This window comes from Xenopus tropicalis, chromosome 7 (genome assembly GCF_000004195.4).
Source record: "Xenopus tropicalis strain Nigerian chromosome 7, UCB_Xtro_10.0, whole genome shotgun sequence".
NCBI lineage: Eukaryota > Metazoa > Chordata > Amphibia > Anura > Pipidae > Xenopus > Xenopus tropicalis.
In genome coordinates, this window is record NC_030683.2 from 49515338 (window position 1) to 49539954 (window position 24617).

Below are 24617 nucleotides of genomic sequence, written 5' to 3' on the forward strand. Positions count from 1 at the left end.
ATATAAATAAATTACATAGGAACTTAGAAATGACAAAGTGAAATGCACAAGTAGGACGAAGTCCTGAAATATACACTGGTTTTATTCAGCTTGAGTCAGATGAGTTTATCATCAACATAATATATCTCCCTGGGTTTACCATTGAAATACTATACTTATCCACTTTCAGCTCCCTTCCATCATCCATTATATAAAGATTTATTTTTTTAGATGAGATACAATATTAGATAAATTACTAAGCTGCATCACATCAATTAAAAAGCAAATTATTTTACTCAATGTTTCGCAATGTTGCTGTAAACTGCTCTGATTTCTTTGCTGCTAAAAACATAATTTGGGAATGACTGAATGTTATTAACCTAACTCCAACTTGTGTACAATACTACAACCACAATAGTAATAAATGATCAGCATAATAGGAGTACTTGGGACATGGGCAATTATGGATAAATGTTTTTACACATTTACAGCTGTAACAAAATAAATATTATTAGGCAATAAACAAAGTTTTATTTTTGTACAGGTATGGGATCCTTTATCAAGAAACCCATTAGCCAGAAAGCACAGAATTACTGGAAGGCCATCTCAATGAAATAATTTACATTTGTAAAACTGCTTTTGTTTTTGTTCTGTAATATTAAAAGAGTTTGTACTTGATCCCAACTAACATATAATACATTCTTGTTGGAGGCAAAATAATCCTATTGGGCTTATTAAATGTTTAAATTATTTTTAAAATATGTAAGGTATGGAGAAATTACAGAAAGATTCCTTATCCATTCTGGATAACAGGTCCCATACCTTTATTAATATCTTGCAGAGGGTAGCAATAGAAAAAGCAGCAGTTACTTTGAATTTGTTGGTCTATTACAATTGGCTTCTTATGAATACATTTCTTTGTTTGTGTGAGTAAAGCCGTTCATAGAGAGACGTGTGTATAATTAGCTTTTCTCACACTTCATGCAGGGTAACTGGCTTCTGATTAAAATGACATTGGTGCATTTGTGTGACTGTAGCTGGAGACTTATTTTGTTAGATTCATTGTAATAGGGACTGAGGTTAATTACTGAACATACTTTTCAGAGTTCTTTGGAATATGCCAGCAGTACATCAATGATTGATAATAATGTATTTATTGCTAGGCATTTATTATATGCTGGAACAAATTTTACATGATAGAAATGCATTTTTTTAAAGTGTGATGCATGCAAAAGTTTTTAAATCATCAGTAAAATGAGATACCTAATATAAAATCTAATAAGTATTAGAAACTAAAAAGAATAACACCCTGTCTTTAAGCTATGCAAATAACAACAGAAACTAGTTACATTTTATCTGGAATTGAATATGATTGGTAGTTGTATAGTCATGAATATTAATTGTTTGGAATAAGCATTAGGTTTGTATATATAGCAGCAAAGTGCTAGTAGGTATGTAGTACAACTGTGATCTCCTTTCTCTCAGCAGATTAAAATCAAGGAATCACAATGTCAGCCAAAGGAGGCAGCCAACAATACAAGGACCGTAAGTACACTTTTGTGCAAACGTATATTGACTGTATTTTAGTTTGGAAACTCTCAGAACAGTCTATTCTGCTATTTCTTAAAAAAATTATTTAAGTCTACCAATTATGATAACTTTTCTACTCTAGCCCTATCAAATAAAAATTGGACAGAAATAATAATGTATGACAGTTGTTTATGTTCCAATTTAAAATGCACATTGGCACAAAGGCTATGCAATAAAGGAGGGCCAGTAACATTTCATCAGCATGTAAACCATACAGTTTAATTAGCGTACAAACCATACAGTTAAATGTACTTATAGATAACTATGAGCAATTTATTTGTAACTCTTTGGATGTGCCATTTTAAACAAAGGAGGACACCTGACAATGCAGGTCTTTGCTGCAAATTTGTGTGTTCCACTACATGTTTCGGGCAAAGGTAATAAACACTAATTTGCAGCAAAGCCCTGCATTGTCAAGTGTCCTCCATTATCGTATATGATGTCTACATGTAATTAGTGCTACAACAGGTGCACAGGAGTGATAGCCTGCCTGAAGAAGGTAGCTGAACTGGAATACTGGATTTGTAAGGATTTCCATTTTAAACAATACTGTACTATTCTGTAATAAAGTTTCTATTCTGATGGTATGTTTGTTTTATATATTATTATTACAATGAATTATTCTAAGCAAGGAAGCTGATATATTATAAATACAGGAGAATGAGCAAGGCCCTGTATAAATCTGTCTTTTTTATTTTTAGCATGTGTCCAAGTACAGCCATGCCAGGGTACCCAAGTACAGCCATGCCAGGGTACCCAAGTACAGCCATGCCAGGGTGTCCAAGTACAGCCATGCCAGCCACAAGGTAGGTCTGAACATAAAATTCATTTAATCTACACATAAGATTCACTTCAAACTCTGATCTTTATCTGTTCTACATGCACAAATACTATGGATGTCTTATGGTACTTTCCTGGATGTAAATGAAGGCACGAAGCTTGCCCAGTAATTCATAACAACCAATGAGATTTTTACTTTTAAACAGGTGGCACAATACAATGGACCCACAAGTAGACCAGTCTTTGTTAAACTAACAGGCCACCCATCACTAGTTGTGAGGTTTTTAGTCAACTAAAAACAAATAAAAAGCTATAGTATGTTTGGGAAACCCTCTTATCAGTATGTGTCAGTATAGTAATAGAGGACTTCGTTTCTGAGTACTTGGAATAAGAGGTACCCAATCAGACAGTCCATGTTTGCAATTAAATATGCCTGACTGAGGTGGGTTGGTCAGTAATATAACATACTAATCCCAACCCATTTGTCTACATTGGCCTCTAACTGTAATGTCCAAAACATTAATAGTTTTCTTGTTACAAGTATCATGTAGACATAAGTGAAAGAGACAAACATAAAATTATGTGGATTAATGCAAATAACTGCTTGTTTACATATATTTAATAATGACCAGGTAAAAACCTGGTAATTCTGTTAAAAGTAAATTATAAAGAAAAGAAGCAGGCATGAAAGCATATATTCATGACATTTTCAAAAGTTGGAGATCTAAATGTTTTATTTTGCCTTATGTTTTCAGTAGATCCTTGTGTGCAAAGTAATCCCTGCCCAACTCAATGTCAGGGGCAGAGCGGGCAAGTCACCTATACCGGAGGCTGCCAGACACAAGGCCAAGGTTATGGAGGACAATCCTACGGTTCAGCCAAGAAATAAAGAAATCAAAGCTTCATGGCACTGATCTATCTCCTCACATTAAATTACAGCTGAAATTGAAAGCTTGTTCACCAATCTGCATGCTACTCTGTATGTTAAAAATAAATCATCCCTTTAATAAAATAAACATATTCCCCTGCTGAAACTGTTTGTCTAAAAGTATGATTAAAGTATAATGACGTTCCAGTCCCCACTTACCCCAGTTCCCAGTTTATCTGTTCACATGAGTCTCATACAGATTTTCAAGGTTTTTACATAGTGCTGTAACCTGCTTGGTGGCCCTAAATACCTTCACAATAGAGGATAATTAAAAAAAAAAAACCCTGTCTGTGGAAATTAAAAGAGACTAGAAATTTAACATATCACAAAAATATCCCAGGGAAGTGGATTCTATGATACATGTATTTGCTGTACATATAAAAAATGAGAATACTCAGAAAAAAGATGTTTAGTAGGGTATGGGATCTATTATCCAGAATTCTTTGGGACCAGGTAAGGAAATTGGAATTGTAGCAATATGTGTTAGATTTAGCCACTAGAGGTCTCACTCTTTTAGATCTGGGTACAATAGAGACTTGTTGGTAGTTGCAGAGAGTGTGTGCAGCAGTAATGGCTTCTGTTAGAATCACCTAATAAAGTTTGTGCTGATCCTGAGATTGTATCACCTTGATGTGGCAACCTATCTTAACATGGTGGCAGCAGGGAACAGAACCTTGGAGTGAAAAGCTGACTGGAATCACTTGAAGTGAAAGTAAAGCAGCACCCTGCAGCTGTGACTGGAGGTACAGCTATAACTGTGAGCAATAATCACTGAAACCCTCCAAGAGACTAAAATGTAACATCTTCCAACTTGTCACAAGCTTGGAAACAGCTTGGAATTTGGCCTGTATGTGGATCTCACAGTAGCACCCAGTGATGAGAACCGCAAAATAAAGCTCTTTCATTAGGCATAACAAGTGGCAGAGATGATAATCCCACTTTGAGAGACATAATCCAGGCATTTGATAAATACTGTGATCCAAAGAATAATGGAACTGTGGAAAGAAATACATTTTTTTCAAGAAATCAGGAGCCAGGGGAAGATATTGAAACAAATGTCACGGAACTGAAAATACAGGCATCGGACCCTTATCTGGAAACCCATTATCCAGAAAGTTCCAAATTATGGAAAGGCCATCTCCCATAGACTCAATTTTAACCAAATAATTCACATTTTTAAAAATGGTTTCCTTTATCTCTGTAATAATAAAACAGTATCTTGTACTTAATCCCAACTAAATTATAATTACAGTATATACTCATGTATAAGCCGAGTTTTTCAGCACCAAAAATGTGCTGTAAAAGTCGCCCTCGACTTATACTTGAGTATATACGGTATATGAATATGTCATTCATTGCACAACCCCACCACCCCGTGGGCGTACGTTCCTAAGCGCGCACTCGCACCCCCCGTGTAGCCATCCGTACCTGCACTCCTGCGCGCTTGGACCCCCCCAGTGTGGCAATCTGTACCTGCGCTCCTCCGTGCTTGGACCCCCCCCTGTGGCCATCCATACCTGCGCTCCTGCCTGCTTGCACCCCCCCATGTGGCCATCCGTACCTGCGCTCCTGCCTGCTCGCACCCCCCCGTGTGGCAATTTGTACCTGCGCTCCTGCCCGCTCGCACCCCCCGTGTGGTCATCCATACCTGCCCTCCTGCCCACTCGCACCCCCCCGGGTGGCCATCCATACCTGCGCTCCTGCCTGCTCGCACCCCCCCCCGTGTGGCCATCCGTACCTGCGCTCCTGCCCGCTTGCACCCCTTCCCCCCATGTGGCCATCCGAACCTGCGCTCCTGCCCGCTCGCATCCCCCCGCGTGGCCATCCGTACCCGTGCTTCGGCGCGTTTGCACTCGCACCCCCCCGCGCTCCTTCCCCCGTGCCCAGCCATACCTGTGGTGTTCGCTCCTGTGCTACCGCGTGACACTGATCTGAGTAAAGTGCAAGTTGTCATAAAATCTGGACATTGCACAGGAAGCAGCAGCACAGAATTTCCGGCAAGAACCTCGCTAATAAGTTATTAGACAGTATAGACAGTTAAAAAAAAAACTTAGCAGTAACTGCTGCATTTCCCACCCTAGGCTTATACTTGAGTCAATACATTTTTCCAGTTTTCTTAGGTAACATTAGGTACCTCGGCTTATATTCGGATCGGCTTATACTCGAGTATGTACGGTAATCCTTATCAGAGCCAAAACAAACCTATTGGGTTTATTACTGTTTAAATCATTTTTTTTAGCAGACTTAAGGTAGGAGATCTGAATTACGGAAAGACCCCTTATCCAGAATACCCCAGGTCCCGAGCATTCTGGATAACGGGTCTACCGCGCCGTCGCATATGCCATCCCACTGGCGATTTACATGTTCGCCGGTGGGATGTCATATTGGGGAGATTAGTCGCCCGCAACAAGGGAGATTTGTCACGGGCGACTAATCTCCCCGTGTACCAGAGCCCTAAAGGGGATGGGTGCCTGGAAGGCAAATATGAACTGGAGGTCTAATACTGCCATAGAACCATCCAGGCTACCCACAAGGAGAGTACCTGTAGCTTTGATGCAACCACTAAAAGATCTTCAGGATTTACACAGCAGGCACATAGAACCAGTGCAGAAGAGCACTGAATGGATAACTAGCTTGGTAACAGTAAATAAACCATCAGGCAAACTAAGGATATGTATAGATCCCAAACCACTTAACAAAGCCCTAAAAAGGAATCATTACCCAATGCCTACAATAGAAGATATTCTGCCAGATTTATCAGAAGCCCAGATAATATCAGTATGTGATGTTAAAAATGGATTCAGGCATGTGGAACTAGAAATCAAGTTACTTGACAACTTTTTCAAACTCATTTGGGAGATATAGATGGCTCAGAATACCAATGGGAGTACGTTTAGCTCCAGAAGTATTTCAGTAAAGGCTAAATCAAGCTCTAGAGGGACTTGACAGCCTAGAATCTGCCACCTGGGATCATGATCTGAAAATTATGACATTTCTCGAAAGATAAAGACAAAAAGGCATTAAACTCAAAATATAAGCTTAAAATGACTGACTGATGTGCCATATATATAGGGCATATTTTGACATCAAGTGGCTTAAAAGTGGATGCAGAAAAAGTCAGGGCAATTCAGAGTTGAGCGCTTTCTAGGCATGGTTAGTTATTTCTCCAAATTCTGTGGCCATTTGTCAGATATGTGTAAACCACTAAAATAGTGAAACACATAAAGATTTACTCTGGGAGTGGACAGAAATACAGCAAACAGCGTTTGTCTCATTAATTCTGGGTATTGCAGATGCAGCCACTCTCAAATACTATAACCCTTCTCAAGCAGTGATAATACAATGTGATGCCTCAGAAAATGGCATGGGAGCCACACTGATGCAGGAGAAAGAACCTGTAGCATTTGCAAGCATAGCTCTAACAACTACAGAACTCTTGTTGTATTTAGTATGGAGAAGTTCCATCAGTACACCTATGAAAGACATTCAGATCATAAACCTCTGGAGACCATTACAAATAAGCCTCTAATAAATGCTCCAAAAAAGACTGCAGCACATTGTGACATTTGCTACTGTCCAGGAAAAGATTTACTAATTGCAGATATTCTAAGCAGGGCCTACCTTCCTAACTCACGTGAGCAACAAGCAAATTTCTGAGGGAGGGGGACATACTGTATGAGTTACAGGAGGAAAAAGGAAATTAAGGGGTTGTGTTTTATAAACGTTTTATAAACGTTTATAAACACAATATAACTATGTGAGTTTATAAACAACATAATATACCTATTTTCTATCAAATGTCTGGCCTTCTCCATCATCAATCCAAAAAATAAATGAGAAAAGAATGAGTATTTCATCAATTCCTAAATTATTCATTAACTACTTTAATTAAATTGTAATTACTTCACTGATTCTTTGCAGAAGCACACAAATACTTTTGAAATATGCTACAGCATTCTACATGCACATACAATGCACATATCAAAACGGGGCAAATTTGCCCATGGACAGTAACTAATAGCAGCCAAACAGAAATTGGCTTTTTTTAGCCAGCTCAGGTAGAACAATGAATGCAACAAATTTGGTTGGTTGCCATAGGTTATGCCCATGGGTAAAGTTCCTCAGTGTTGATAAATGACCCCTGAGTATACTGTAAATAATATGAATGCTAATAAGTCAATACACTCTAAAGCACAACATTTGCTATTGAGTGCAACATTTTACAGAAAAACATGCTACCTTTTTAAGGTATGTGTTTGTCCCAGTTTGTACCAGTTAAATGGTCTACCTTGATCCACTTGCTCACTCATTTCCATTTATCGCCATTAAACCATTTAACATGAGGAAGTTGTAAGATGAAATTCTTTCTATTCTGATAGAATTCAACCATATCTGAGTTGGCAAATTAATTTGGTATTTGGTATTTTGGTCATATGGATGCTAAGGATTTTCTATAAATAGGACACCAAAGAAAATAAAAAAATGTAAAGCTGTATTACAGTCATGTTACTTTGAAATATTTCAATGGAAGCTTTAAAAAATTATCAAAATAAGCAAACTCGACAGATTTTACTACTTCAGCACTTTCTTAATAGGACCCAATAGTTTCAATATTGCATTAAAAGAGCAGAATTCTGTAATAATGTAGTTCTGAAAAGGTTTTATCTGACATTTCAAACCTTCCAGTTTTCAGTAAGCATTTTATCAAAATGTGATATCACTCATTTCTAGTCTCTACCTGTGATAAAATTATGGAAAAATGCCAGTGTCCTCCCTTAAGGTGGTCATACGCTGCCAGATCTACTGGCCAAAACAAGCATGATCTGTCCTGTGCGGTTGTCCAAAATGGGTAAATCAGATTATGCACTGTTGGTAATTTTAACCGACCAGAACCAACAAGACCCTGAGAAAAGGTTCTCAGCATAACAAATGCTTTATTTATTAATCAAAGACAGAGTTAAGATTTGGCTTGGAATTCTGCCGAATTTTTCGCTAAGGATTTGGGGTTTGGCCGAATTTTAAAATAGTGGATTCAGTGTATCTCTACTAGTAATATGTTATAACATGTCCTATTCCTAATAACTTTGCAATTGGTCTTCATTATTTATTTTTTATTATTTGTCTTCCTCTTCTACATATTTGCAGCTTTAAAATGGGCATTACTGGCCCAGAGCCTAAAAAAATAATTGCTATTTGAGCTTACAATTTTATTATTATTTTTACTTTTTATTGATAATATTTCTATTTAGGCTACCTCCTATTCATATTCCAGCCTCTCATTGAAATCACTGCTTGGTGACTAAAGAAAACAAAACAAATAGAAAGATAGATGCTGAAATTCCAAACTGAAGAGCCTCTGAACAAAATGCTAAATATCTAAAAAAAACCACAAATAATAAAAAATTAAAACCAATTGCAAATTGTCCCATTGTCTACATCATACTAAAAGTTCATTCAAAGATGAACAGCCCCTTATATTGCTCCTAGTGCTGCCTCTATATTGTGATAAACCCATAGACAGCTCTGCTGCTCCCAAAAAAAGAATTTGGTCTGCATCTTGTTTACTCAGGTTACTCAGTTTAAAACATGTGTAGAAAACAGGTAGAGTTTGGCTGCCCCTCCCTATGTCCTGAACTGTCTACTAAACTATTAAAAATATTATTCAATTCAAGAAATGCTTGAACTCATAATTGCTGTACATAAATGCACTGCTCTCCATATATCCCAGAAGCCTTTGCTCTGTTTTGAATTATAGCCTGTGCTTTACTCTATACTGGCCTAAGGCAGAATACGTTTAAATGGACATAGTAGGCTAAGTAGAGTCAGTTTCAGTCAACTTGTGTTCAACTCAGGAAGATTAATTATACATTTATATTTCAAAAATGGATCTGGTCAGTAAGGCTTAGTACTAAATCATTGAAGTTACAAAACTATCATCTGTTGTTGTCTTATTGTCATCACCCTATAATTGCAGCACGTGTACTGTTCTGAAACTGTATTACACAACCAAAATATAAATAAATAACCTAAGAACTTAGAAATGACAAAGTGAAATGCACAAGTAGGACGAAGTTCTGAAATATACACTGTCTTTATTCTGCTCTAGTCTGCTGTGAGTCAGACGAGTTTATCATTAGTGATGAACAAATTTCACAGTGAATTTCCACATTTTGTCACTGGCGAATTGTTTTGCGAAAGTTCAGTGAAAATTTGCTGCAGAAAAATATGTCAAATTAGGTGCGGTCACGGAAAAAAAAAAAGACGCAGACGACAAAAAAGTCACATGACACATGCCTTTCGCTGCTTTTCGCTGTTTCGCAAATTTTATGGCAAAAAGGAACAGATTCGCTCATCACTATTTATGTATATTTACCATTATATATGTATGTATTATATATGTATATCATCCATTATATATAAGATTTATTTTTTTAGATCAGTAAGAGATACAATATTAGATAAATTACTAAACTGCATCATATCAATTAACAAGCAATTTATTTTACTCTATGCTGCAATGTTGCTGTAAACTGCTCTGATTTCTTTGCTGCTAAAAACATAATTTGTGACTGAATTTTATTAACCTATAACTTCAACTTGTGTTTTCTCCTGGAACAATACTACAACCAAAATAGTAATAAATAATCAGCATAATTGGAGTACTTGGGACATGGGAAATTATGGATAAATGTTTTTACTACAGTTTAGAACACCATAAAATCTACTAACACATTTACAAAGGTAACGCAATATGTACTTAGAAACCATTGTTTTGTTACACCAGACTAAAATTGAATTGGGAAAGGTTCCATAATGGCTTATCGAAACAATAATGAAAACAATTTTTTATATGTGTACAGGTATGGGATCCTTTATCAAGAAACCTGTTATCCAGAAAGCTCAGAATTACTGGAAGGCCATTTCTTATAGTGCCCATTTTAATCAAATACATTACATTTGTAAAATTGCTTTTCCTTTTGTGCTGTAATATTAAAAGAATAAATTCTTGTTAGAGGCAAAATAATCCTATTGGGTTTATTTAATGTTTAAATTATTTTTAGAATATGTAAGGTATGGAGATCTAAATTACAGAAAGATCCCTTATCCATTCTGGATAACAGGTCCCATACCTTTATTAATATCTTGGAGAGGATAGCAATAGAAAAAACAGCAGTTACTTTGAATTTGTTGGTCTATTACAATTGGCTTCTTATGAATACATTTCTTTGTTTGTGTGAGTAAAGCCGTTCATAGAGAGACGTGTGTATAATTAGCTTTTCTCACACTTCATGCAGGGTAACTGGCTTCTGATTAAAATGACATTGGTGCATTTGTGTGACTGTGGCCGGAGACTTATTTTGTTAGATTCATTGTAATAGGGACTGAGGTTAATTACTGAACATACTCTGCAGAGTTCTTTGGAATATGCCAGCAGTACATCAATGATTGATAATAATGTATTTATTGCTAGGTATTTATTATATGCTGGAACGAATTTTACATGATAGAAATGCATTTTTTACGTTGTGATGCATGCAAAGGTTTTTAAATCATCAGTAAAATGAGATACCTAATATGAAATCTAATAAGTATTAGAAACTACAAAGAATAACACCCTGTCTTTAAGCTATGCAAATAACAACAGAAACTAGTTAAATTATATGTGGAATTCAATCTGATTGGTAGTTGTATGGTCATGAATATTAATAATTGTTATGAATAAGCATTAGGTTTGTATATATAGCAGCAAAGTGCTAGTAGGTATGTAGTACAACTGTGATCTCCTTTCTCTCAGCAGATTAAAATCAAGGAATCGCAATGTCAGCCAAAGGAGGCAGCCAACAATACAAGGACCGTAAGTACATTTTTGTGCAAACGTATATTTACTGTATTTTGGTGTGAAAACTTTTAGAACAGTCTATTTTGCTATTTCTTAAAAAAATAATTGAATTCTACCAATTGTGACAACTTTTTTACTTTATCCCTAGCAAATAAAAATTGGACAGAAATAATGATATATGACAGTTGTTCCTATTTACAATGCACATTGGCACAAAGGCTATGCAATAAAGGAGGGCCAGTAACATTTCATCAGCATGTAAACCATACAGTTTAATTAGCGTACAAACCATACAGTTATATGTACTTATACAACCTCACTGCCCTATCCGTGAAAAACCACCTACGCTGCTCCTCTAATATAAAGGGGTGGCCTCTGGTGCGTTGATCGTTTTTATGGGAAAAAAACACCCCCCCATCTGCCTATAATCCCCTCTAATGTATTTGTACAGAGTAATCATGTCCCCTCGCAAGCGCCTCTTTTCCAGCTCATTAATATCCTTTTTGAGGACTGGAGTCCAAAACCGCACTGCATAATAAAAACTCTTTGGCTGTGCCATTTTAAACAATACTGTACTATTCTGTAATACTGTTTCTATTTTGGTTGAATGTTTATTTTAAATATTAAAGTTTTATTACAATGAATTATTCTAAGCAAGGAAGCTGATATATTATAGAGAATGAGCAAGACCCTGTATAAATCTGTCTTTTTATTTTTAGCATGCGTCCAAGTACAGCCATGCCAGGGTACCCAAGTACAGCCATGCCAGGGTACCCAAGTACAACCATGCCAGGGTATCCAAGTACAGCCATGCCAGCCACAAGGTAGGTGCATCTGGACATAAGATTCATTTCATCTACACATATTGTAGGATTCATTTCAAACTCTGATCTTTATCTGTTCTCCATGCACAAATACTACGGATGTCTTCCGAATGTACTTTCCTGGATGTAAATGAAGGCACGCAGCTTGCCCAGTAATGCATAACAATCAATGAGATTTTTACTTTTAAACAGGTGACGTAAGACAATGTATTGTGTGTCCAATACAGTGGATATACTTATCACTAGTTGTGAGGCTATTAGTCAACTAAAAACAACTAAAAAGCTATGTTTGAGAACCCTCTTATCAGTATGTGTCAGCATAGTAAGAGAGGACTTCCTTGTCACCTTTTTGTCATGTTATCTGAGTACTTGGCCACTAAGCAGTACCCAATCAGTCCATGTTTGCAATTAAATATCCCTGACTGAGGTGGGTTGGTCAATAATATGACATGCTAATCCCAACTCATTTGTCTAAATTATTTTCTTACTGTAACAGTTGTCCAAAACATTGATAGTTTTCTTGTTACAAGTATCATGTAGACATAAGCCAAGGAGACAAATCCACTGTATGTGGATTAATGCAAATAACTGCTTGTTTACATATATTTAATAATGACCAGGTAAAAACCTGGTAATTCTGTTAAAAGTAAATTATAAAGAAAAGAAGCAGGAATGAAAACATATATTCATGACATTTTCAAAAGTTGGAGATCTAAATCTATGTTTTATTTTGCCTTATGTTTTCAGTAGATCCTTGTGTGCAAAGTAATCCCTGCCCAACTCAATGTCAGGGGCAGAGCGGGCAAGTCACCTATACCGGAGGCTGCCAGACACAAGGCCAAGGTTATGGACAATCCTGCGGTTCAGCCAAGAAATAAAGAAATCAAAACTTCATGGCACTGATCTATCCCCTCACATTAAATCACAACTAAAATTAAAATTTTCTTCACCAATCTGCATGCTACTGTGTATGTTAAAAAACAAATGATCCGTTTAATTAATTAAACATATTCCCCTGCTGAAACTATTTGTCTACATGTATGATTAAAGTATAATGAAACTGACTGTTTCCAGTCCCCACTTTCTCCAGTTCCCAGTTTATCTGTTCACATGAGTGTCATACAGATTTTCAAGGTGGTTGCACATGTAACCCTTTCTTGGTTGTAACCAAGCGAACAGCACCGCTAGATAGGTTTAGAGCATGGGGTACATGCAACTCAATCCTTCTGGATAGGCCTTCGCTAAGTGGAAGTGACCAAACAGAGCTATGGTGTAGTGCAACTACAACCCACTGCAGCTGTGCGCAGTGCAAAGTAACAAATGGGCACCAGAAGGTTCTTGCAGTTGAACAATAGAATTGGTTTATTGTCAGTGACAATCAATATGCAGGGTTAGTGCAATATACTCACATACAGCAGTTTAGCATAGCATTTCTCTGAGGACAGCACAGAGAGGGTGCACACCTGCTCCTCCCAACTCCTCTTGAGTCTGGGCAGGGTCAGTGCCACCTGGTCAGTTGTCCACCCTTTGGAAGAGTCAGACTGGATACCACACGCCTCAGGTTGAACACTGAAGCCCTCAGGGTCCCACAGCAACTCTGGATCAGGGTTCAAATACTGCCTGCCTCCTATGTCTAAACCGTGGCCCTACGCTAAGGCAACAGTGTCTGTCTGCAAGGGTACTTCCAAACTACTTTCCTTGGTGGAGCCAAACTGCTCTTGCTTCCCTCTCTATCTCATTTTCCTAGAAAGTGCTCGACAAGACTTACTATCTAACTGGTCCTCGTTCACGAGGTCCCTTATATATGGGTCTTTGCCCAGTAACAGCACAAACCAAGGAAGCTGCAGGGTTTAAAGCCATATAGGCAGACCCTATGGGTCCCTACACACATATTGCTGTAACCAACTTGCCGGCCCTAAATACCTTCACAATAGCGGATAATAAAAAAGATCCTTGTCTGTGGAAATGAAAAGAGACTAGAGATTAACCATATCACAAAAATATCCCAGACCTTTCATTTTAATTAAGGGAAATGATACATGTATTTGCTGTATATATATAAGAAATGAGAATAATTGGAAAAAAGATGTTTAGAAGGGGATGGGATCTATTATCCAGAATACTTAGGGACCAGGGGTTTCCAGGTAAGGAAATTGGAATTGTAGGAATATGATGTGTTAGAGGTCTCACTCTTTTAGACCTGGGTACAAGTTAGCTAACAGAGACTAGTTGGTAGTTGCAGAGAGTGTGTGCAGCAGTAATGGCTTCTGTTAGAATCACCAGTTTGTGCTGATCCTGAGATTTTATCACCTTGATGTGGCAACCTATCATAACAGAGATTACCATGACGTCTTCTAAAAACATTTAAACTTTTAGTAAACCCAATGGGATTATTTTTTTCTCAAGTGTGGATTTGTGCTTCTTAGTTACCATAAAATACAAGTAATGTTCTTTTGGGGTTTTTCATTACAAAGGAAAAAAATAATTAAAAAAAAAGTAATTGCTTAAAAATCTATGGGGAGCAGTCATCTCATAACTGTACAGCTTTCTAGGTATTGCATAAGGGATCGTATACCTGAACCTAATCCTTAGACTCTCTGTAGATAAACCTTACCAGTATGCCTGAAAAAGGAAATGTAGGCCTGTGTTTTTTAGCTTTTCAAGTGAAGAGCCATTTTAAGGGGTCTCCTGCCAATTAGATGAGTTCCTTTTAGACAATCACCTATAATGCCCCTTTGAAAAAACACTTCGCTACTAGAATGTTTTTTTTTTACAATGCTGTAACTTTGTAAGAACATGTTCCTCTACTCAAACTTCCTTTCAAGGGTTTATTATAAAACGGCAGAACCTGGCAGGAAAGCCAGTCTCTGCTAGGACTTGTCTCCCAGTTTTAATGCCAACGTTAGTGATGTAGAAAGAGTGGATAATATTTCAAGGCTCATTTACTAACGAATGTAATGAAATTGTATCAGTGCACTTATCCACATTAACAGATTATCAAATTATTTTGAACTGTGTCTATTACAGGTTATAAACTTTAAAGCACAGTGCTGTTATGTTAGAATGGGTAACAGCAGGGATCCAATTTAGCACAATGAATTGCTTACTTTTTCTAGCATAAAAATCCAATCAGCTCTTGGTAATGTCCAATAAAAGGACTGGATTTGTATATAAATTATTTTTTTTTTTAATTAATCTCCAGGTAGGTAGCATAAGGCCTTCTGTGTATAGTTAGTGTCTGGTACTTTTACAGATACCAAAGAACAAAAAGGTAGCTTTCCCCAGGATTCCCCAAACCAAGCTTTCCAAATGCCCCACTGCACCAGTGGATTGCCAATGTGCTGACTGATGAGGGGACAAACCTGTTGCATCGTGACAGATTAATTATTTTTGGGAATGACTGTATTAATTGCAGTGTTGCCACTAGTGTTTTTTATTTTAGCATGACAAACTGTGACAATTTTTTCTCTTTTGCAGCAAGGAATATTTCTTAGCCAGCATATGGAGCTTGAATATTTTCTTGTGATAATCTCCAGATAGTAGGAAAATAAAACTAGTATGAGATGTACAGAGTTTCACATCTATGGATCAGTTCATAAGGAAATTGAGTCTACAGAGGACTACATTGAGCAATGTATGGGGTCAATAGCTGACCATTTTGCAAGGCTTGGGTTATCCAGTCTTTGCAGTGAGGCTTGAAAGTCAAATATGTATATCAGTCAGATTGTTACACTACATACTGTATGTAGGCAGGTCACTTAAGGCTCAGCTCATAAGCCAACTCAAATTGCTTTAGGGCCCTGACCATCTTTATTGGTATCCATCATGCTAAGCATATGCTCTGACTCAAGTAGAAATATTTAACACCTTGGGTCCATTTCAGATTTAGTGACAGGACACAATATTTTAATTTGAGATTCTGGAGCTGTATGCATGATAAAAAAGTATAACTTTAAGCAAATGTCAAATCATTTTTAGAAATACTTATTATTTATAAGTATTAATATATTACGGTAGTAAGCTCCCCTCCAGCCACAGGACTAGAGTTCCAATGATAACTTTCATGTTCTATGATTCTATGCAAGGCTTTTTGGAAAGTTAAGCCTTTTTTTAATGGTATATGCAAAGAAAAAATAGATTCAGCCAATCTACATACATTATTTACTACAAAGAAGTTAATTATAAATATAAAAATTTATGTAGATTGGACTATTATAGTTAATACTGTATATCACATTCCATATATTTATTTATTGTTTGTGTAATAGAAGGACTACATATATGCCAGATCAAGCATTAAATATTTACAGTATTACATCATCTTTTGATTAATATTTTTATTGTTGCATTGCCGGATAGGGTCCCTTTGTCAAATACCAGGTTGCCAGGGCTATAGATTTACAGTATATTTCTTCTTATTATCTTTGCTGCACCATGTGTGGCGTGGCAACTTCTCTCATTAATAAACAATAGATAGCCACACTCCATACAGCGTTACATGTACAGAAATCAGTGTCACAACAGTTCTGGGCATAAATAACCTTAAAGAAGAAGGAAAGGCTAAGTCACTTGGGGGTGCCAAAATGTTAGGCATTTAGCATCTTCGGCAAATACAATACCAACCCAAAAGTCAATAATATATCTATGTACACGTACGTACATAAACAATGGGGCACGTTTACTAAGCAATTATGAGATAAATTAGATTTTTTTCTTACTTCTAGATAATTTCAAGTGGGTTTTCACCAGAATTAAATTTTTTCATTATTATTACAAAAAAAAATAAATTTGAAAATAACTCCCATAATAAACTTTTTTTTTGTAAAATAAAAATTCAACAGGTTTGATCTGTCGAGTACCATTGAGTCCTATGGAGGCTTAGAATAGAAGAGGAATAGAATAGTCACTGACTGCCTGCCCTTAAAGGACAAATTAATCCCCTTATTGTTTTCAGTTTCACCCAGCTTCAAAGGGAAGGTTAATCCCATAATTGTTTTCAGTTTAACCCAGTTTCAACTGAAACTTAAACACATTATTGTTTTCCAAGAATGAGTGCCAATGAGCAATTCCTGTTTCTGGAGCAATTCCTGTTTGGGAAAAATGAAAAGGTTTCATGGAAATGAATGTCCCTTTCAACTCAAATTTTTCGAGTTTTAACAATGCTTTCAACTCGAAAAATCTGGAATTTTTGGGGATGTAAACTCAAAATTTTTGTGCGACCGATAAAAGCATTTTCGTGATATTTTAGAACATCAGAAATTATCGTGGTTACTCCGAATTTTTACCATATCATGTTTTAAGCCCCCAAAAAATTGGATTTTAGTAAATCTGCCCCAATCTATCAAGGTCCAGCCAACTCATAGATAAATATATCTAATGTCTAATATAAATATAAATAGTTATATATATTTAAGATACATAACTAAATTATTTAAGATTGCACATAAAAGCATGCTGGCACAAACTCAGTTTTGTGATTTGAAAAAGATTCCGGTATCTTATTCCTTAATACCCTCTCCAAAGGCTTTTATAATAAAGATCCCAACTTAACAGGTTTATAGTTATTAGGCTAAAAAAACTAGATTAGTAGATAATGACTAATGACACTATGGTGGGCATTTACTAATGTTCATATTTCATGTTCATAATTCATATTTTTTCACAATTCATTTTTTTTGCGCTAAAACTCAAAATTCTATTGTAAAAACAAACATTTTGTGATGTATTAAGTGTAAAAACCATAAAAGCCACTAAAACAAAACTTTATCTAAAAGCTGTCAAGATCATGGGAGTTTTCTTATACAAATTATAACAATCTTTATTCAATTAATGGTTTTAGACATTTTCGGGGGGTTTTCTTTCTTTTGTAAGTCCACGAAGTTTCATGGGAAAACCGTAAAAACCAAGAAAAACACGTGGTTTTCCTGTGTGGTTAGGGGGGGGGGTTGCGGGTGTTTGGTGCGTGGGGGCGAGCGCGGGTGTTTAGAAATCCAAGATGGCGGCTGTGATGCTGTAAAGTTAAAAGGAAGTTAAAAGGAAATTTTGGGGAGAAGTTAGTATTATTTTAAAAAATTAAGTTGGCGATCTGCTACAGGAAAGGGGGCTCTACAACATATTAGGTGCTATAGTAGAAGCCTTTCCTTGCTCTTTAAAGGCGGCGTTTTTAGTAGTAATATATTGACTTTTACAGTGAGAAAATCACTTTTTTCATTAAATTTGCAGCTAGGGTTGCCACCTTTTCATGAAAAACACACCAACCTACCTATATGTTTATCTTTCTGCTCTATTAATAACATTAACATCCAGCAGCACTTTTATCAGTTTTGTAAGCAACTTATAACACATAACTCTATTTCACTGGCAGCACCACCTTTCCTGCACCCAAACTATCCAGCAGTGGGTGCGGTGCACTTTAAAAGCCTGACTTCTCATCAGTTAGTATGCAAATAGTTTCCATCTGATTTGTGACAAATAGAAGGGGACAGCATCAGCTGTTTATGTACCTCTTACTCCAAGGTTACCCCATTTTCAAAGTGAAATCTGGTGACAGTGGTTGTGGCATGTAAACATCTTTTTTCGATTTGTATATTTTCCCATAGAGACTGCAAAATAACAGTAATACTGTGATGCAACCAGCAATATTTGGCACATAATCAATTCAATGTTCAGATCAATTAATTTTATCAAAAACACCTTAAAATGATCAGCTGGCCAACTTCATTTTATAGATCACATACACTATATCTGTGCATGTGCTCCATAATGTAACTGTATATTCTGAAAAACTAATAACTGAAGTAGAACACCCAAATCCTAAATATAATGGGAGACACCCAGATTTTCCAGCTCATAAAGAAATGTGTGTGCAGGAAGTTAGGCTGGGGGACATTTGCAGAACAAAATACGTGCAGCTAGACCAGAACAACCTGTAATGTGATTGTCATAAAGTCTGTGTGTGTCACAAACTCAGTAGCTGAATAATACACACAGTTTGCACGCTTTTGTATAACAAGCCCCAAACACAATCATGTTTATGGGAGAATAACATGTCTCCATGCATGAACTAAATGCTATATCCCCACACTGCACTCAAAGGATGGGCTCTCACTGCACATACAGTTTGTTCAGGCCTGAGAGAAAGTGATACCAGCGGGGCAGTCCATTGGGTTACTTACTAACTAATACCCATGGGTGCAGCGACTCTATGCGGCAGGTATGGGATCCCTTGTCCAAAAACCCATTATCCAGAAAGCACTGAATTGCAGGAACATCTCCAGTTTTAATCAATTTATTCGAATGAATAAAAATGATTTCCTTTGTCTCTGTAATTATAAAACTGATCCTTGCATTTGATGTTAACTAAGCTGCACAAATCCTTATTGGTGACATAACAATCCTATTAGGGTTATTTAATGTTTAAATAATTTTTAGCAGACATAATATATGGTGATCCAAATTACAAAAAGATCCCTTATCTGGAAAACCACAGTTCTTGAGCATTCTTGATAATAGATCCTATACCTGAACCAATAAAACAGCTAAGTGGTATATATATTTTTACATGTATTTTACATGTAACATATATAAGTGCCTTAATGAAAGGAAAGGATGCATCTTGCCCCCTCCACATAAGGGGAAACTGTGTTTGTGGACTGTGGCACATTACTCCCAAACATATGATGTTAAGACCCACCTGACAGGCTGCCCACCAAGGGCTGCAACAAGAAGAAAAGTGGTTCCTGTCATTCACAAGGCATTTGTCACAAGACATTTATCTTTCACATTCTGGTCTTTGGCATTCGCCCATCAGGTCCTAAGCTGGGTTTACAAATCTCTTCTCTCTGTACAATAAGAGAGATCTAGTGAACAGACCGCTTATCTCTTTGGAAGAGCTCTCCCTGCTGGTGGACAGCAGATATAATGGGTCAGAAAACCTTGTTCTTTCATTCTTTTTTTTTTTTTTTTAATTATTATTGTCAGTCAGGTTTGGAGAGGCTTAGCCCCAGGCCTTAAATAAAATCTGCCCATGTTGCCCAAAATCTGATCTGCGTTTCTGTGCAGTTTCTGACGCAGTGGCTCTGTGTGTATACAGGAACATTGACAAACAATGAAAAGCAAGGAGACAATACCCAAGAAGCTTTAACATGTACACAGCAGTAACCATCAGTACGTAGTACTAAATATTCTGCTTAGGCCAACATACACCATTGTAAAAATTGGTTGGGTAGTAAGGGCACCCAGACACTATAGAACTGTAAGATTAAGATTTACTTCCTTTTGTTTTGAAGGAGAGAGATGTAGTATATTTTTTATCTGTGTCTTTACTTATAGAAATATAGAGGGTGCTGTGATATGCCTGCAGCAGTTTTTTTTCTGTGCCTGTTCCTCACTGACACTCTCCTTCAACATGTTTGCACACTGTCCCCTTCATGGGTTCATTGATTAGACCATTTATTGCATTGGATATACATGGTGTGTGGTTCTCAATTTTGTTTTGTATGAATTTCTGTAGTACTTTGGAGGGTTCAGGGGTGGGAGAGACCCCAGACAGGGGTGTTTAATGACAAGAATTTTTTAGTGTGTGTGCACCACTTAGAATTATATTATATTGCATTTATCCAAAATATATAAAACTATCTACTAAAGTACAATCAGGTAGATGATGTGGCTAATCAATCCTTAGAAGGTGACATTTTGTGTATAACCATAACAGTAAGGGGGTGCTATTATGTGTATGGCCTTACATTTACGACAGGGATCCCCAACCTTTTTAACCCATGAGCCACATTCAAATGTAAAAAGAGTTTTTAATGTGATTTATCCAAACTGACTGGCAGGGAGCACTGGGAAGGCTTTCGGTGTAATTGCCTTACCACTGAGGCAAAAGTTGTGTAGCTGTTACTGCACTAGTGCATAATAAATGCCAAATATAATGAAGTTGCAATTACACAATATCCTAACAATAGGACACTCCAATGTCCTATTGTTTTTGGCAGAGTTCTTTAGATTTTGAGTGCAAATCATGCTAACTTTTATAAGTCACACAGAATTATTTAGCCTATTCACATAAAATTTGCCAAAGACCAAGAGGAGAATGTGAGAAGAGTGCTTGCAATCTGCAGTGATGAATAATAAAACAATTTAGGGTTGTGCAGGCAATGTTCTCACTGTGCAATTGCATCAGCAGCCCATCAAGGAAACACCTTGCCCTTAAGCTGTTCAAATAATAACTAAAATTACTTTTCATTGTTTGTAGAAGTGAATTCCATTGGTTGGTAGGTTGAAGTAAATGTTGCACAATTGGTAAAGCACACACAAAACAAAGTATATAAGCAGCATTTGTACATAGTTGTTGCATATCTACACCTGTATACTTCTATTCCCTTAGAAGACTGTATCTGGAGAACAACCATGTCTGCTAAAGGAAGCCAATGCAAAGATCCTGACCGTAAGTCCATTATTTGGCAAAACGTTTTGGATGCTTTCTGTGATTTACATTTATTCATCTTTGCTTTATATTTTGCATCATGGGAATATTGCATAAAGAAGATAATGCTTTAAAATATACTGCATAGTCTAAACAGTTAAATAGATTCCCATTAGACTATTTTCAACAACAAAATGGAGGTGCAGGTGGGTGGCAGATAGATGTAATCAAGAGTATATATGCTATTTTCCTTGTCACCATTACCCCCACAATATGGGGGTCATATGACTTGTAAGAAACTTTGTGGGGGTAATGGTAACAAGGAAAATCTGGTTGGAGGGTATTCAATACACTCAAAAAATAGAGGTCCAGTTAGGAAAATGCATAAAAAGTATTTAAATATAAATTAAGGGTTGAGATCCCAAGTATGGAAAAAAAGTTCTGCAGTCAGCAGCATGAACTACAGGCTATTTTTTTCAAATTTAAGTTAAAGGGAAAGTCTAATTATTACAGAGCAGAACAAATCCATCAAAAATGTAGACTTGCTGGAGAGACAATGTTGTATTTTGAAGTTTTCTGGGTAAAGGGCTTATGGATATTTGATCTCAACTTGTATTAGTGCAGCTATCTCCCCCCTATGATCATGAAATACTGAGCTTCCGCAGACAACCACTGTTATGCCAGAGCTACTCTATACCATGATAGGGCAGAATGGGAGCTTAAAATCTAGTCACGTTGGAAATAGGGTGTGGTTACAGTTTCTGCTTCATCACGAGGAAAGTCAGACAATAACAAGTATCACTAGTCTACTATCATAGTACAGGGAATTATCAAGAAACCCATTATTCAGGAAGCTCAGAATTATGGGAGAGCCATTTAGTATGTTTTCATTTGTTTTTCTTTTACCTTAATAATAAAACAGCACCTTATACTTGTGGGTAACTAATGGGCATAATTCTGTTTTAGTAGCAAAACACTCCTGTTGAGTTTATTTAATGTTTTTTAAGAGGTAAGGAATGGTGATGCAAGTTACGGATCCCTTGGAAATCCCTAGGTCCTAAGCAATCCAGATAATACATCCTATACCTGTCATTACAATCTCCAAATAGTTTAGTCTCAATCTCACCTATCTATTTAAGTGTATTTCTCAGTAACAAAGCTGATATTATGCAAATAGTAATACTGTAATTGTTTTGTCTTTTTTTAGCCTGCCATCCAGTGGTGCAATGCCAGGATCCCAAGCCCCAGTGCAAAGGTAAGAGCATGTGCAATGCCCTGGAAAACCTACGTTGGCCCAGGTCAGACATTCTAGATGTTAAATATATGATCAGTGACTTTACATTATCTCTTTATCCAAGCTAGGAGTTATAATGTAATAATTTCCTTATGCCTGCTGTGATGTAGAATGAAGGATTAGTGAGCCATGCAAAGTGACAGCACTGTGCTTAGAAAAAAAGCTGCTAGTGCACACTGGCTCCTACTTCACTGTTGTCAGGAAGGCTCGACTATCCTGTAGTCGAAGAGATAAGGACAGCATAGCAGGAGTGTGGGGCTTTACGCTGTACCAGAAAGTAGGGGAAAGGAGCTGGAGACAACTTATAATTACGAAACCAGATCAGACTTAATGGAGGGACTAAAGTATGTTTTTGTGGGGGTTGTTTAGAGTAAATTTACAGATAGAAAAAAAGGGCTTATTCTTCTTAAAGCATCACCTTTAAATGGCAATACGTAATAAGCCAGTCTGCACAATTAAAGTAGTCACTTCTTCCAGAATAGCTTAAATCATGTGTGGAGCATTAGTCTAATACTGGAATGTTGTGTTAGCCATTATGCCTGCAGTCCTGACTGGGTTTCCCAGGCAAGGCAGAAGTTAGGAACTGGCACACACCAGTTAAACATGCAGGCAATGGCAAGGCACATTGGGAGCTAACAGTCTCAGAGTCTGGATAACCAGTGGGACAGTGTGCAGAGTCAGGTATGCAAGGTTCAATTCAAGGATAAGATCAGCAAACAAATGCCAGGGGCAAGTGGCAGAGAAACTAGCAACAATTTTCACCAAAGAAACTGACCAAGTATAATTTGGGCTGTTAACTTTGAATTTTGCACCATTTGGGAATGTGTTGATATCAGTTCCAGAATTCTCTAGTGTTCAGTGTATACCTGAAGCAGTCCTTTGCTTGCTGCATCAAACATAATGGGGCTAATGTCACTGGGCCAGTGTGGCTCTGTGACATTGCTGCAAGGCAACAGGTATGCACCATTTGGTGCTACTTTAAACTCAATTACAGTCAATTACAACTGTGTACCAACATTTTTGCACTAAAAAAGATTTGCAACCTTAATCAGATGTACAAAATATTTAAAATAAAATTATTTCCTCAGATCCTTGTGCACCAGTTGATCCCTGCCAGCAACAAGGGCAAGGGCATGGTCAAGGGCATCAGGGTCACCACCATCATCATCACCAGCATGGAGGACAAAGTGGCCAAGGATGTGGAGGAGCCAAGAAGTAAAAAACAATGGAAATCACTATATTACTTTTACTTAGCTGAAAGCACATTGAAAATAATTATCATGTATTGTTATTTCTCAAATTAATTCAGTAGCTGTTTATTCATGTTTTTAACTTGAATAAACTCTTTTGGTATTATTATTGTGTGCATCAGCAAGATTTTGTGAAATCAGCAAGATCTTTGAGTATTAAATAAACATTTATCAAAACAAGCACTTGGCATGTTGTCATATGTATGAAAAGAAACTATTTGATCCAAATAAAATGCTGGCAGGGGATTTATTATCCAAATGTTTGGGGTTTTCTGGATAAGGTTTTTTTAATTATTTGGATCACCTTACCATAATTCTACTTTCAAAACATTTCAATGTTATACATACCCAGTAGTATTGTTTTGCCACCAATATGGATCCATGCAGCTTATTTATCATGAAGTAGAAAGTTCTGTTTTTTTATTACCAAGTAAAAGGAAATCCTTTTTTTAAATGCACTCTCTGGAAGATGGCCTTCTTGTAATTTGGAGCTTTCTGAGAATTAGATTGCCAGATAAGGGATCGCAACCTTGTAATATGATGCAAGTGTGCCAACACAGCAGCAAACTTGGAACTCTTTCCACTGTTAAGGAACTTGAGCAGGAATATGGTCCATCTATAGTAAAATGTCTCCATCTTACAAATGGTCTCTATCTATGTAGGATAGGTCTTGCAAACATATAACAAAACAGGCATATTAACTGT

The 24617-nt window shown here is 36.9% G+C and overlaps 2 protein-coding genes and 1 long non-coding RNA gene across 5 annotated transcripts; all 3 read left to right on the top strand.

Annotated features, from left to right (window-relative positions):
- The first annotated feature begins 1419 nt into the window (after positions 1-1419).
- On the top strand, positions 1420-3383 carry LOC101732094 (cornifin alpha). Of its 2 annotated transcripts, none has more exons than XM_018095794.2 (3): positions 1420-1524; positions 2271-2375; positions 3105-3383. In XM_018095794.2, exons 1-3 carry the CDS (start codon positions 1488-1490, stop codon positions 3236-3238), a joined length of 276 nt encoding a protein of 91 aa, XP_017951283.1. In that variant the 5' UTR covers positions 1420-1487; the 3' UTR covers positions 3239-3383. The 2 variants fall into 2 exon arrangements, with proteins under 2 accessions (XP_017951283.1, XP_031761738.1); XM_031905878.1 differs by having other exon boundaries at positions 3108-3383.
- A 7640-nt stretch (positions 3384-11023) lies between these two features.
- On the top strand, positions 11024-13005 carry LOC116412210 (cornifin alpha-like). Of its 2 annotated transcripts, none has more exons than XM_031905919.1 (3): positions 11024-11132; positions 11837-11941; positions 12692-13005. In XM_031905919.1, exons 1-3 carry the CDS (start codon positions 11096-11098, stop codon positions 12817-12819), a joined length of 270 nt encoding a protein of 89 aa, XP_031761779.1. In that variant the 5' UTR covers positions 11024-11095; the 3' UTR covers positions 12820-13005. The 2 variants fall into 2 exon arrangements, with proteins under 2 accessions (XP_031761779.1, XP_031761778.1); XM_031905918.1 differs by having other exon boundaries at positions 12689-12965.
- An 8275-nt stretch (positions 13006-21280) lies between these two features.
- LOC100490435 lies at positions 21281-24092 on the top strand. The gene is made up of 3 exons (XR_208799.3): positions 21281-21389; positions 22576-22623; positions 23751-24092. It is a non-coding gene; the product is annotated as an uncharacterized LOC100490435 (long non-coding RNA).
- Positions 24093-24617: the final 525 nt, after the last annotated feature.